This window comes from Helianthus annuus, chromosome 10, assembly GCF_002127325.2.
Source record: "Helianthus annuus cultivar XRQ/B chromosome 10, HanXRQr2.0-SUNRISE, whole genome shotgun sequence".
Classification (NCBI taxonomy): Eukaryota; Viridiplantae; Streptophyta; class Magnoliopsida; order Asterales; family Asteraceae; genus Helianthus; species Helianthus annuus.
Genome location: NC_035442.2, coordinates 635,057 through 650,069, shown reverse-complemented (window position 1 = coordinate 650,069; position 15,013 = coordinate 635,057). Strand labels below are relative to the sequence as shown.

The window sequence follows — 15,013 nt, the reverse complement described above, 5'->3', positions numbered from 1 at the left end:
GAATCAAATGAAATCCATCCAATTTAACAAACTGAAAGAACTAATCCATCCAATTCAACACATCTATTTAAATTAAAACTTTCACAACTGAGGCCCAACCGTCCAATCCAAATGTCCAATTCTTATAAAGTAGCTAATGGCTCATGAGCCCAAGAAAGTTCTGAAAAGCCCACGGCCATATATGTATGATACTTGCCTACTTGGTGGTATGATTGGACCGATTTATGAAACGCATCACGTTTGTTTTGAGTGTACCCAAACTTACAAATCGACATGTTACAATCGTTTTAAATCTTAAAAAACCACAAACGCATTTGTTTATTATTTATTAGTATGATTATGATATGGTTATTATTTCGTAATAATAATAATAACAAGTAAAATTACCTAGACTTATTATTCATAATTAATGAATGTCGCTTATCATTCCATGTCAAGTTTATTTAACAATAACAACCTACATATAGTCGTTGCTCTTGGTGTAACCTTTTAAATATGACGTCACTAGCAGTGTTTTCGAATGTCATCACTTGGGCATATCAAACCAACAAGATATGTAGTCTTCTTACGTTGAAAAGAAGAAGAACAGCGTACCAAAACATGGGTCAATGGCCCCAAAGGCTTCATCATGTTGGCTATAATAAACTCGGGCTTATGATGGAGGAGCAAATAATGATCAGGTTACCAAAGTTAAATGTAATTATGATGAGGTATGCTCCAGCTCCGGGTGTCAAATTGGGAAGGGACATAAGCAACCATCTGATCAAGCAATCTCCAAAACTACGTACTTCACTACTTGAGTTGGTTCACTTGGATGTATTTGGTCTGGTGAAACAAAGATTGCTAAGCTGGATGGAGTATTTGATCACCTTCATAGACGAGTTCTCTAGGTGGGTCCATTAACACCCAAAGGTTTAACTACTCGGGCTTAGCCCTAACTAGCATCGAGTCAATACGGGATACACATCACTGATTCCTTTCATAATATGTACCAATTTGTTGTAAATATACATAACATTATGTGTGTTTGATGTCACGTTGCAAATCTTGTAAAAGTGATTTATGAGTCACGTGTTATAAAAAAGGGCATCGTGGCATGCATGTCATGTGGTACCCATCCATTTGGTATGTATTATTGATACTCCTCTCATAATAATTTTGTGTTGTACCTTTGGCATTAGGGGCCAAATAGTATGGGCAAGAGAAGAGGACTATCACCACAAACCATTATTTCTTTTGTTTAAGTTAAAGGTATCATCATCCTATTATATATCTCTCAAAACACTAAAGACATAACCCTAATAACTAACTTGTAAGAAAAACATAACAAACTCTAGTTACGGGTTCACATAATGCTGTGTAATCATCCCATCTTAAAATTTATGAAATTGATTATAACCGGTACTTACAAGTGTACTTGATAGAGTCCAACCCATCATCAAAACACGCACTGGTTACATGTAAGCATACATATACCAATCAATTCATTGTCAACTGTTAGTTCTAATTAAAAATTGCATACATTCACATCCAAGGCACACTCATAAATCGGATATTTCAACCATCAAGGTTTTCAAAATATAAGCCGATGAACTCAAAGACTGACTGACTGGTTTTATTTTCGCTAAATGAGTAGAGGTGATTAGCTCAACAAAACAAAAGCTGCTAATACACTGATTAAGGAATATAAGAATAAGATGAAGTCTGTTAAAATGTCATAAGTTTAATCCATATACAATTTAATACTTTTATAACACATGTTATAGCATAAGTTTTATTTCTTTTATCTACTTATTTTTTGTGTTTGTTGTTGCATGTACACAATATTGGACCGTTGGAGAGAGTTACGGGCTATGGCTAAGAGTGTACAGGGTTCACGTCTGGGCCAGGACACGGCCTGACGCATCCTCCAAGTGCTAATGGGTTGATCATGGACTAGTTAGATAGGCTGCTGATTATAGTCTTCATGGGCTGTTAATTGAAGACTTCATGGGCTGAAGACATGTGATATTCATTCATGGGCTTATTTTGATCAATGGGCTCAACCTTGGTGCTGATATAAAAGGAGTGTGGCTAGTTCATTAACTGAGAGATTATTTTAACTCTCGCACCTCGTTGTAAACTGGATTTAGGGCTTTGTGATCTTGTTTGTTAGATCAGTCCGTTAAGTCGTTTCAGAGAGTAACAGATCATCGTGTCGATGTTCTGTTGGTAAGGTTGAAAGTTCTTATCTATTCCAGTTTGATTCTTGTACAATTTTTGAAAAGTTTTAGTAAAGGTTGAATTCTCGATTACCAAAAATTGACATGGTATCAGAGCCATAGGCTCTTGATTCCTGAAGTTCTCTCAAGAAATTACGGCTGAGATCACAGCGGTTTATTCATGCAATGGAAAGCCGGTGTTGGTTTATTCATGCAATGGAAAGCCGGTGGTGTTAAACACCGGTTCGGTGATCTATACGCTGAGGAGGAAAGGGAAGTGCTAGTTGAATTGCGGGTCCCAACTGGATCCCATCACGTGTTATCGGCGCAGTGTTGTTATAACGACCCGGCTACACAAGAGGTGATCTACGGTGGAGAAAAGTCGTTGCTGGTTCCGAGGGCGCAGTCTAGCTCGTCCATGATCGAACGGCTGAGAAACCTGTTCATTGCCACGCGAGCTGTGGCTGAGTCGTGGCTGTTGGTGGAACATAATAAGCTCACTACAGCTCATCATTTGTTGGCTTCGGCTCGGGGGTTGTTAATGCAGTTGACGTCGGCTGAAGAGTTTGTGAAAGGATTGGAGTCTGAGCTGGTGGATGTGGAATGGAGAGTACAATAGACAAATCCAAGCAGTAGCCTAATACCAGTGTATTGTAGAGTAATATCATATATAAGAACAAAATATTCCTTCAATCTAGCATGCAAGATTGATCAAAAGATATTTCTACATGTAAAAGGAAGACTTTAGCTAGCTCAACTTCGCATTGGCCAGTAGGATTAAAGTCTACCAGTTGAAAATTGCTTCTCCATATGCAGCTGGCTGCAAATGATTTAGGAACAACTTTATAACCAAAATCATAATATAATGCCAATAGGAAAACCAATACAACAAGTAACATAAGATTTGACGGATTGGGGGACCAAGGGCTGGGCAATTGCATTCCATGGCTTCGATCTTAAGGTGTAGGGCGGGTACTTTTCCGTTTAAGTACCTTGGATTACAAGTTGGAGCTAATATGAACATTGTTAGAAATTGGAAACTGGTAGTGGAGACGTTCAAGAAACGACTTTCTTTATGGAAAGCCAACACCCTCTCTTTTGGCGGACGCCTTACACTTGTCAAGTCTGTCCTAAACTCCCTCCCAGCGTACTATTTTTCTCTTTTCGAGCCCCTATCCAAGTTATTAAAGAGTTGGAACGTATGCATAGATACTTTCTTTGGGGGGCGACTCCGGATCATAAAAAAACGACATGGGTGACATGGAATGATATAATGGCACCGAAAGAATTTGAAAGTGTTGGGATTGGGTCACTTAGAGAAGCAAACGTCACCATGCTTGCCAAAAGGTGGTGGCGTTTTAAGGTGGATAAAAATAGCATTTGGAGGAAAGTTGTGTGGAGCATTCATCACACCGCAAGGTTGTGGAGTGGCATACCGTCCAAGCTATCTATGCCGGGTCCTTGGAAACAAGTCGCCCGTATTTCACAAGATTTGACAGATTGGGGAGTCAATTTGGAGAGTGTCTTCCGTGGGGTGGTGGATAACGGCAAGGAGATTCTCTTCTGGAAGGACTGCTGGGTGGGCCAGATCCCATTATGTGAGAAATTTCTGATTCTATATAGTCTTGAATGAAAGAAGATGGCAACCTTTTATGATTGCAAAGAAATTTCCAGCCAGTAACCAATCAACTGGAATCACATCTACATGGCTCATCATTGCTAGCATTACATCTTAAATAAGAATCAACATTTAAGAAAACATGGAGGCACGAAATCAAGTATTGACTTTCATACATACACTCTGATCGGGAAAACATCATAATGTACATATGATAAGAGTAATCTAATTAATTACAAAGATCAACAACCACGTTTATGAATCAATAACACAGTTGGGAGAACGTTCATTCCTCAATACAAAAAAAAACAATCGTCATTTCATTTGTGGGTGTTTGCTTACTTTTGTTGTTCAACTTTAGCTCGAATCTTTTCTTCCAAAAGAGAAACTTCCGTCTCCAAATTAAACATTCTGTTAAGAGCGTGCATATTCTCAAGGGTCTCATCCAAGGTCCGGTCATCCGTTCCATCATATCTCAAATGCTGCAACGGCCCATGAAGAAGCTTGTTCACTATACCCCGACTCAATGCCTCAACCGCCTTTTTAGCATTATTGTTTGCATTATCACCCATTTTCTGCAGGCATTTCTCCAGGTCACTACTTCTGATTCTTTCAGCATACGCTCTTAGTTTCCTAATCGTAGGAACCGTTTCTAGCGAGTCTCTCCATGCTTCAAACACCTTCAGTTCTTCCGCAATGATCGCTTCAGCTTCCATTGCTTTTCTTAACCTGTCTTCCCTGTTAGCAGCCACCACTTCTTTCAAATCATCCACATTGTACGCTCTCGTGTTGTCCACTTCGTTAACACACGAACCCACGTTTCTAGGCACCGATATGTCGATAAAAAGACGTTTCCCACCAACATCGGGTCCCACGGGAGGAAGGTCAACCACGTTTTCTTTCAAAAACAAGGGTGTTTCGGACGAAGTGCTTGTGAAGATCACATCGGCTTCACCAGCACATGTCATCATATCACCAACTGGTTTGTAAATAATCTCGATATCCTTGAACTCCTCACGAAGCGCGTCCACCTTTTCTACGGATCTGTTCACAACCACTATTCTGGTGCACCCTTTGGACACCAAGTGTTTGATCACAAGTTTCCCCATTTTGCCTGCTCCTATGAGTAAGCATCGGGCTGTGGAATGGGCGGACTGAGGAAGCTTCATGAGTGCCAGCTCAACGGCAGCGGAGCTAACGGAAACGGCTCCTTCTGCGATCCTGGTCTCGGTCCGGACCCGCTTCCCAACCATGATGGCGTGTTTGAACAAACCGCTAATGTTCCTACCGAAGCCAGCAACGCCTTGACTGACTTTAGCCACTTGTTTGACCTGAGCAAGAATCTGACCTTCTCCAAGGACTAAGGATTCGAGTCCAGCGGAGACTTGAAAGATGTGGCGTGTGGCGTCAGTGTTGTATAGCAGAAAACGGTGATCGGAAATCTCGGAAACGGGGATCCCACCAGTCTGTAGGCAGAATAATAAATAATATAGTAGTCAGTGTATGTGGTATGAAAAATGGGATGTAAATAATAATAATAGGGTGGAGAGTACCTTGGACATCCATTCGGTGACTTCTTTGACCCCTCTATGTTGAGAGAGAGCTACAACATAGATCTCCATGCGGTTGCAGGTACAGAGAACAGCAGCTTCCTCGATGTGGTTTAAAGCACAGAGCTCCTTGATGGCTCTGGGCCACTCTGCTTCAGGAATTGCAAGCTTTTCCCTTATTTCCACAGGGGTGGTGTGGATGCTCAGCCCAATCACTATAATGCTACTCTTTTCCTTGGTATACCCTAACAAACCAAACCAAGCCAAGCCAATTTTACTACATGAATAGTTGATCTGAATTCATTTCAGGTAATAATAAATTGTTTAATTTAAGTCGTCGAATTGAAAAATAATAACTAAAACCGAGATTTGATTTTATGATTAAATAAATAAATATACAACAACCAGTAAATGAAGCAATTAGCAAGGTAGAGAAAGAAAGAAAGAAAGAAAGAAATAGTTGTTACGGTCAGCTGCGGAGGTTTTGAGCTGTTGAAGGGCAGATAGACTGGAGGCATTGGATGAAACGACCACATCTGATGATGATGATGATGATGATGATGAATCGCACCTAACAACATTTGCTGCTCTCTGGGTTCTTCTATGAGGAGGCTTAATTTGAAAGTGAGTAGATAGGGGAGAGGAAGCAGCAACAGCAGTAGCATTGCTGTGGAAGATGGATTCAAGCTTGGCACCAGCGAATGCAGCCATTTCCAAACCCTCCCTACCCTAACTTAGTTTCTTTCTTCAAATGGCGAATGAATGAATGAATGGGCGTGTGTAATTGGCGACCAAGGAAAGGAAATAACAACACAACAAACAGATGGATGGAGTGGGCCCCGGGGTAGGGATTTCAGTGAATTCTGATTGGTGTCATCCACACTCTCATATCTAATCCCCATTCATTCCTCCATCCTTTTTATTTTTCATTCGAGTAAATTCCCAAAATTGTCATGAGATATTTTTTCACTTTCATCTAAAAGTCTAATTTTTTTACCGAAGTTGTTCCTGAGATTTGTGATTGTTTTTGTCATTTTCATCCAAATATTTGATAGGAAAAATAAAACAAATTAGATGATTAGATGACAATGGCAAAAATGTCCAAACCTCAAGGACTATATTGTACAAAAAAAAATTGTTTTAGATGAAAATGACAAACATAACCAAACCTCATAGATTTTGGCAATTTACTCTATTGATTTTTACATACTATTCTAATAAGAAAACCTATTAAGTCGTTTAATTTTGACCATAACCACAGCCATAAACACATGTATCTTTTCTGTTAATATAAAATTCAAAAATTAAAATTGCCAATATCTATTCAAATTTTAAATTGGCAATGTGATATATATTTATTACAATCTTTAGACCTAAGTTTTCAACTATTAGTAATTAACTTGAAGCATAAGCAAATTAAATTAAATTATATATCCAATTTATAGTAATGATATTTATATAAAGAAAAAAAGTTTATGGTTTGATTGTAAATACAAAAACAATCAAATCACTTTTGATGTAGGTGGGTTAAAAAGTAGTAAATAAGTAATCATGATTGTCGAGTCATTTCTCATACATTAGTCATCCTGATATAACTATTAATTTTTTTTGAACGTCCAACATAAGAATCGCCGGGTACTCCGTACGCGGCACCCATTGGCCGAAAGGTAGCCCGCGGCAGCCCAACCTGCACGCACGGAGCCCCTAGCCCACCATGCCACCAGTTCCGGGGAAAACCCGACCCTGCACCCGCCCGAGGGCACGACAATGCAAAGCCGGTAAAACCCGGGTGGATCAGGAATCGAACTTGAGACCTTTCGGTCAAAAGTCTTCCCTCATTTCCATAACCACTGAGCTATAAGCCCAGGGTTCTGATATAACTATTAATACTTAACCCTTTTACCAATTAACTAAATTTTATAAAGGATATTAAACCGGTGCTAAAAGGAAAAAACTCTTTAGCCGTTAAAAAAAAGTAAATCTCATAAAAGTATACAAATATTCGTATCACATAAGATAAATAAAGAATTTGCTGAAAACAAAATAATTAATTAGTTATCTTGAAAAATGGAAAAATAAATCCGGTTTGCATAACATAAAAATGATAATTATTAAACTTAAAAATGTTTACTTCAATAATGTTGATGAAAATAACTCATAAGTCTACATTATTATTTTACATTACCAAAAACATAAGAAATACTGAAGTTAAAATTACAAATCCTCATTTTCAATATAATTTATTTTACGTTTTCATACGGAGAATCGTAAGAAACAGTTATTGGACTTAAAATCGTACACATCGTTATAACTAGTCAAAACCATATACGTATCTATTTGCTTGTGTAAATTTATGTGATACACATGAAACTAAATTACAAAAAAATCAATTATTGTTGTTATTATTATACCGTCAACTTCAACACTTATGCAACGGATCGCATGATGTGTGATGGCGAAACAATAAAAAATGGGTATTTTGAAAAAAACTATAATTTAACATAAAAAAAGTTAGAAAATGTGGAAAAGATAAGAACTAGAAAGAAAGGGATTGGGTAGTTGTGATAGGGATTCGCTATGGAGATCTTCTCAAGTCTTTCTCCACCACCAATTTTTGTTCAAATCGTGGCAACTATTCACACTCATAATTAAAAAGGGGTTTTTGTTTTGAATTTTAATTTAATTTATTTAGATTACTACAAAGTAGATGAAACTTCTTTGGGAATTGGAATATTATCGATCAAACAACGATATTTAGAAAATAACTAGGAAAAATCACCAAATTAGCCATTCATCAATCCATTTTTCTAAATTATTCGAGTTCTTAGTTAAGGCCTTTCATGCATAATGTTGAGGGTTAAGGAAAATAATGTCCCCACCATGGGGTATTATCCGACACGTGGCAGTTCAGTCAGCATGAGGCGTTATTGCAAAAGTGGCGTAGTGGGAATAATGCCCAAATAATACCCCTTCCAATTATTAAACAAAAAAAAAAAAAAAAAAAAAGCAAACTAAATGATCATTGGCTAGTCAAACCCACTTCTTCTCCCATTGGCCACATGCAAGAATCAAATGGAGCTATGCAGCGTTTTCTTAATAACGCCAAAATCAAATTTCTGATTTTTTTTTTAAATAACGCCTAGTGTAATGGAGGGGGCGTTTTGGGGCGTTTTTTTTTTCAATTTTTTTAAAAATCACGCCCCACTACGGGTGGTCTAACAACCAATTAAAAAATGACATGTGACAATTTTTTGTTTGAAGCGGCGGAGAGACTCCATAGCGCCGCAAAGTTAGTGGAAGCGTCTAGCTTGAGCCGCTTCCATCAGTTCAAGACGGCTTAGACGTCTGGCTCGATGTTTCAGACGTCATAAGTTGCAAACGGCTCAATTGTTTAACATGCAGACGTCTCAGTTAAAAATTAAAAAAAAAAAAGAAAAACAAAAAAATTAACTAATGTTGAAACATCCAAGGGCCTAAAAAATGGGCTGAAGTGGCTCATCCAAACATCTCAATAAGTCTAAGTCGTTTGAGCCAAAAAATTGAGCCGTTTAAGCCATTTTACTCTGAGTCGTCTTGAGCCAATGGAAGCGGCTCAAGTCAGACGCTTCCACTGACTTTGCGGCGTTGTGGAGTTTCTCAGCCGCTTCAAACTAAAATTGTCACGTGTCGTTTTTTAATTAGTTGATTACTAAAACTTCTTAACATTATGCATGAGAAACCCAGCTGAGTGAGATCTCTCCCAAAAAGACGCCACATGGCTAATTTAGAAAAGTGAGTTGGTCAATAATGGCTAGAACGGTGATTTTTCCAAATAACTAATGTCGAGGCTAATTTAGAAAAGCTAGTTGGTAAATAATGGCTAGAATGGTGATTTTTTCAAATAAGGCTATAGGGTGTGAGGGTTATGATTTGCCACAAAGGAACATGAATAGAAGGCTACACCATCTCTTTGATTGATCCACCATGATTTGCATGGATTAAACCATGGCAACCATGGTCCTCCTTTCCATTTTTCAACAAATCATTTCCTTTTTCTTTAGACAAAGATAAATTAAAATAAATAAGCGGCTAGTGGTTTGGGTCATGACCACACCCTTAGGGTAGTGATTTTGGATGGTGGGTTACATGACACTAACATGGAGGGTCATGATGGTCATGACCACACCCTATAGCCTAAGTAATGTCAAAAGTAAATCAAAATTTAAAAACAAATCCAGCCAGTGGCGGATTCAGGATTTTTTCTACCGGGATCCTTTTGATAGATTTTCACTAATTTTCACTATTTTTTCCAAATTGTATAAGGTTTCCACTAATTTTTTCATTTTTTTTCCAAACCAAGGGGGTTCCTCCCAAAAACCTCCTAGATCCGCCACTGAATCCAGCTGAAAATTTGAAAGCACTTAATATGCCATAAAATATCCGAAATTGTTGTGTTTATGTCTAAGAAAATAGATATATAGATGGGACAAAATATTAAATTCTTATATAAAAATGTATCGGTAAATGATATGTGTATACATTAGTAGTATTGGTTTAGACACAAAACTGAATTATAAGAGATGATATACGTAGGCTCCAGTTATGCGGTTTGGTGTTTCCATAAACTCGGTTAGTAATTAGACCGTGAGGTATGGTGGGGCTTGGGTTGGGCTTGGGTTGGGGCATTTGTTGACACCTGGAATGGGAGCCCCCCACCGCCTAGTGACGTGTCCGCGGGGTATGGCGGGGCATGGGTTGGGCTTGGGTTTTCCCCCAAACGGTTTGAATTTAAAATTCAAACTTTCAAATGGCCACTATGACATGGCGGGGTGAGCGAATGGGAGGCAGCCAGCTAGGATGTCAAGACCGCCCCACGCTCGGCTTGAAAGCCAAGCCCCAAGGGCCACGCCCCAACCCAAGCCCACCCGGGGTGGTGGCTTGGGCGTTTTCCCCCAACCCAAGCCCCATACCCCATAGCCTTAGGGGAGGGGGGTGGTTCACTAGTGATAGAATTCTATCACTCACAAGCACCAATCAAGTTCCGCCATGTCATCGACCATTTTTCCATCATTCACAACCTTTTTTAGTCGGGGTGGTCATCACTCACCACCACACCCAACAATTTCCCCCCAACCAACAATTAGACTCACAAAACAAAAACAATAACGCGTTAAAAATATCACGAAAATGGAAGTGCGTTATAGAATAACGCGTTATAGCAAGTCCACGGGGTGGGGGAGATGAAAGTTCCACGCGTTGAACTTCTCTTCCGTGATAGAATAATGGACGAGCCCGGGTTCTCTTACGAGGTTGTTTTGTAATCTAATTTAGTGAGTTGAGGGCAAACGTGGTATCAAATATCTGAGTGCAGGGCAGATTGTGACGAAAATGAATCAAGGGTTGGTTAATCAGAAAGAAAGCAAGCAAGCAATTAAGATTGCATCAGCCCAACCAAAAAGGGTTGTTTATTTGTTTTAAACAAAGAGGTAGGTTATGCCTTTTTAGGTTGGTGCATCCATGAATATTGGAGCACGTAAGATTAAAAGTTCAAACATTCAATTTTGTTTTGATAAATGTGGGAAACACTTGGGTTTTCCTGAAATAGAGCCAAGTAACACAAGAATAATCATCAATAAACTACTTGTAACTGGAATAATAATCAATAAAAAGTACTTGTAACCGGTTTTTAGAGGTAACACAATGAATACCTTAATAATAATTGTAAATGTGCAAGGAACGCTCAAGACGCAAATGACTTAAAATGGACATGTTGATGTTTGCAAAATTAACATGACTAGCAATAGCAATGTAGAGGTGATAGTTGTTAGATACAAGGATGACCTTCTTATCCATATTGGAACATGCAAAGAAGATGTTTTAGGTTCATGCTCATAGACACAACAATCGAGAATGAATTAGATATCACTTAGTGCATCCGCTATTTATCGCTGTTAGCTATGTAGCATATAGGTATCTTATCATTATTCGCCATCAACCATGGATGTAACGGTTGGGCGTCAGAATTGCAGTGGACTTGTATGGTGGAGGTGGCTGAGTCAGAAAGTGTAGGCTGTGAAACGAAATCAAGACCAACTGTAACTGAACACGTGATCATACATACCATTAGGTTAAATATCAGGCTGTTACATAATCTAACACAGTACAAAATTTAATAAATAACTAAGGGTTAGGACATGAATTTCTGGTGGTCCAATCCAAAGAATTAGTAATTTGAAGGACTTGGCCGAAGAACAATATATAAACACCAACTGTAATTGAACACAGAAGATGGTTGCTTTTGCTTGTTTTGCATTTCAAACACGTGTTTCAGCATTTAAGTCAAATACAGTGGTTCCAAAAGTGAATCAGTCACTCTTCATTTAGACTTACGGCTTTTGGTGTCAATTTGTGTTTTTGTTGCAGGAAATAATAATAATAATTGTTTGTTACCTCAGAGTTCAAAGTAAATCAATCATGAGTATGCATGATCACTATATATGCTCAAATTCAAATCTGCAAAAAGTTTATCCATCCATATCCATATCCATTCTTCAAAACAAGAAAGAAAATATATAACAAGTAAGTCTGTCCGTCTAGTGTACAAAAAACAAGGCAAAGATTTTCACATGTTTAACAAAAAAGAATTTCACAAGGCAATGGCCAAAACCCATAATATAGTCAGTCAAAGAATAAGCAGCAAGCAGACCATACAAACTTTGACTTAGAGATACAACTTCCTTCTTTTCTACATCTCCCTCGCCAGCTGCCACTACTTCTAAAAAAAACGCAGGCCTGCTGCTTTTGCTCATGTGCTTGTCTCACATACCATCCATCATCTCTGTCACAAAAACATCAACAAAATTCCTCTCATTAATGCAAAATCATATATACAACAATACAAGTCTCACATTCCTATGTTCATCCTATCCCTTGCAACTGTCGCCATGAATAATCCAAACATTTGGATCAAAAGCAATGTAAAACTTAATATTTAGCAGTTATAAGATTCGAAACACAATTAACCGTTTTTGCTTGGCCTTCATTTTTATGAACTGAAGGGATTTTACTTTTTATTTATTTTTCATATTTATGGTGTCAAATTAATAATCTAAATATAGAGTAAAATGCCATTTTCGTCCCTATCCATGAGGTTTGGCCGGTTTTGCGACTTTCGTCTAAAGGTTTGTTTTTCCACATCTAGATCCAAAAGGTTTGAAATTTCGCCATTTTCATCCGACTCGTTAACTCCATCCATTTTTCTCTGTTAAGTCAAGGGTATTTCCGTCTTTTTTTGTTAACTTAAAGGGCAATTCAGTCTTTTTACATAAAGTGAAAACAGACTGAATTGCCCTTTAAGTTAACAAAAAAGACGAAAATACCCCTGACTTAACAGAGAAAAATGAATGAAGTTAACGAGTTAGATGAAAATGGCAAGATTTCACACCTTTTGGGTCCAGATGCAGAAAAACAAACCTTTGGACGAAAGTCGCAAAACTGACCAAACCTCAGGGACGAAAATGGCATTTTACTCTGTCTAGTTACACAATCTTTGTCAGGTATCAATCTTCTGGGCTCCGTTCACATACGCATTTGTGTGACTCATTGGTCCACATCTACCTGCTGCTAATCAATTGTTTCGATGTGTAAAAGGAAAAATGTGAATGCTTATTAGATAACTAAATATGCTACTGAAGTTATACGTACCTCTCTATGACCCTTGTTTTTCCTCAATGGGCACAACAGCATCCATATTCTTCTGAAGCAACCAACCTCTAGGATAACCAAGCTCATGAGCTTCCAAATGAAGATGCCAGTTCATGATCTTCGAACATCCAAATGGAATCGCTTCCATTTGACTCTCATCTTCCACTAATTGTTCTATAAATGTTGTCTCCTGTAAACATACATCGAGGTTTTAAGGGTGATTGTTAGTTAGGAAAAGACGAAAAGATTATGCATACTTGGAATCCCTCTTTGATGGTGTCCAATTGACGAATTAAAGCTGAGGTGGGCTTTTTCCATCTCTTTGGGTCCCACAAGATGGTGCTGTTGAATGCAAACCCCGACATGTCAACGTGAAATCTTCGAAGTCTTTTACTCTTCTCGTTTGTGTGCCACCCGATTACTTGACTTCCGTTGCATACAGGGCCTTCCAAAGTTGCCTTGTTTTTGCTTTGTGCAAGCATTGCGACTGGCCACGTGCCAAAACGGCTGCAGTAAGCAAACCAAACAAAATACTACATTTTAGAGTTTACACACGATGGCAAAAGTAATCCGTATATGTAACAGACACACACCACCTTGTTTGCAGCATCTCAAAATTCACACACACATGATAACATAGAAAACAGAAGAATATAACAACAGCAAACAAACGATCTACCTGATTTCTCTGATTGACTCAAACAGTTGTAGTGAATAGACATTATCATCATCTGCAAAATAAACGATTCCATCAAGCTTATGATGCTCAATATGTTCAAGTGCTCTATTCCGCTGGTGCACGCCCCTGTCCTTTATATCGGTAAGATTCTTGGTGCATACCAGGTGGCGATACATAATTCCCATTCCCCTAAGAATATCCGCGGTTTCCGTAGAAGCTGCATTCATCTCGACAACAATCCAAAGAAGGGGCGGAGGCACAAGCCGCAGAAGCTGCCCCAGTCTATTCAAGTAAAACGCCTGAAGGGCTCGGTTATAAGTGGGGGTGACAACGATAAGCTGTTTTCTAGCAACCTGATAATCAAACCTCTCTTTCTCCTTGAGATTAGCTAGTTCCACCTTATCAACGACAATGTCCTCCTGTTTAACATCTAAGGCGGGTGGGCGGTTGACGACCTCGAAGGAGAAATCACGACTCCTAACGGCGTCTTCTTCTTGAAACTCCCCGAAGGGTGCGAAACCTAAGAAAAAGCCTAGCAAGAAGAAGAAGACACAAGTGTAAAGTGATCTCCTCCATGTTCTATAGCCCTTTCGGGGGAGGCCGAATGTGGAGAGAGGAGAGGCGAATCTAGTGGTGGAATTGTGCTTGTGTGAAGGTGAATTGAGTGAAAAGGGAGTGGTGGTAGCACCATTTTGATGGGAACGATCGTGATATGGAGATAGTGTTCTTCGAATGGAAGCCATAGATCAATCAAGATTCAATCTAATCTAATCAGCTCCATGGATGATTCTATTCTAATAATTAGATCCTACCAATTGCAAGTGATGAAATGGAGGAATGGAATTCTTACTTGATGATGATGGTGGTATGGATCTGGAATTGGAATTGGAATTGGAAAAAGAACAAGAGGAGTGAGGAGGTACCACCCACCAGGTTGTAACCGCGTGCGTTTGATTGGGGTTGGAGAAGGAAGAAGATGCGTTTAATCAAAAATTGTTTTGGATTTGCTACTTTGAACCCTAGGAGAAAAGGAGGAGGTGGGTTTTAAATCATGTGGATTTTCCTAACAACTCACTCACATAGCATTAAAATCAAATACTTCTTAAATATATTTTCATATTATTTTGGACTCAACATAGTTATTTACTTGACCAAGTTGTACCGGTTTGATTCTTTGTTCACGTCTCAACACTTGTCTTAACACTACCATATACCTTATGATTTCAATATATGTGTACAAAATCCCTATATCCTCATTACTATCTTAAATCAGTCAACGTGA

The 15,013-nt window shown here is 38.7% G+C and overlaps 3 protein-coding genes across 3 annotated transcripts; 1 reads left to right on the top strand and 2 right to left on the bottom strand.

The window, feature by feature from the left end:
- Positions 1-3,145: 3,145 nt before the first annotated feature.
- Positions 3,146-3,834, top strand: LOC110887042. The gene is made up of 2 exons (XM_022134950.1): positions 3,146-3,324; positions 3,411-3,834. Exons 1-2 carry the CDS (start codon positions 3,146-3,148, stop codon positions 3,832-3,834), a joined length of 603 nt encoding a protein of 200 aa, XP_021990642.1.
- Positions 3,835-3,964: 130 nt separating this feature from the next.
- LOC110883761 (glutamyl-tRNA reductase 1, chloroplastic) lies at positions 3,965-6,418 on the bottom strand. The gene is made up of 3 exons (XM_022131402.2): positions 5,837-6,418; positions 5,373-5,614; positions 3,965-5,285 (listed from the first exon to the last, which is right to left on the bottom strand). Exons 1-3 carry the CDS (start codon positions 6,078-6,080, stop codon positions 4,158-4,160), a joined length of 1,614 nt encoding a protein of 537 aa, XP_021987094.1. The 5' UTR covers positions 6,081-6,418; the 3' UTR covers positions 3,965-4,157.
- A 5,444-nt stretch (positions 6,419-11,862) lies between these two features.
- Positions 11,863-14,894, bottom strand: LOC110883762 (probable beta-1,4-xylosyltransferase IRX9H). The gene is made up of 4 exons (XM_022131404.2): positions 13,732-14,894; positions 13,310-13,559; positions 13,053-13,242; positions 11,863-12,186 (listed from the first exon to the last, which is right to left on the bottom strand). The coding sequence occupies exons 1-3, from the start codon at positions 14,472-14,474 to the stop codon at positions 13,057-13,059; spliced, it is 1,179 nt and encodes a 392-aa protein (XP_021987096.1). The 5' UTR covers positions 14,475-14,894; the 3' UTR covers positions 11,863-12,186; positions 13,053-13,056.
- Positions 14,895-15,013: the final 119 nt, after the last annotated feature.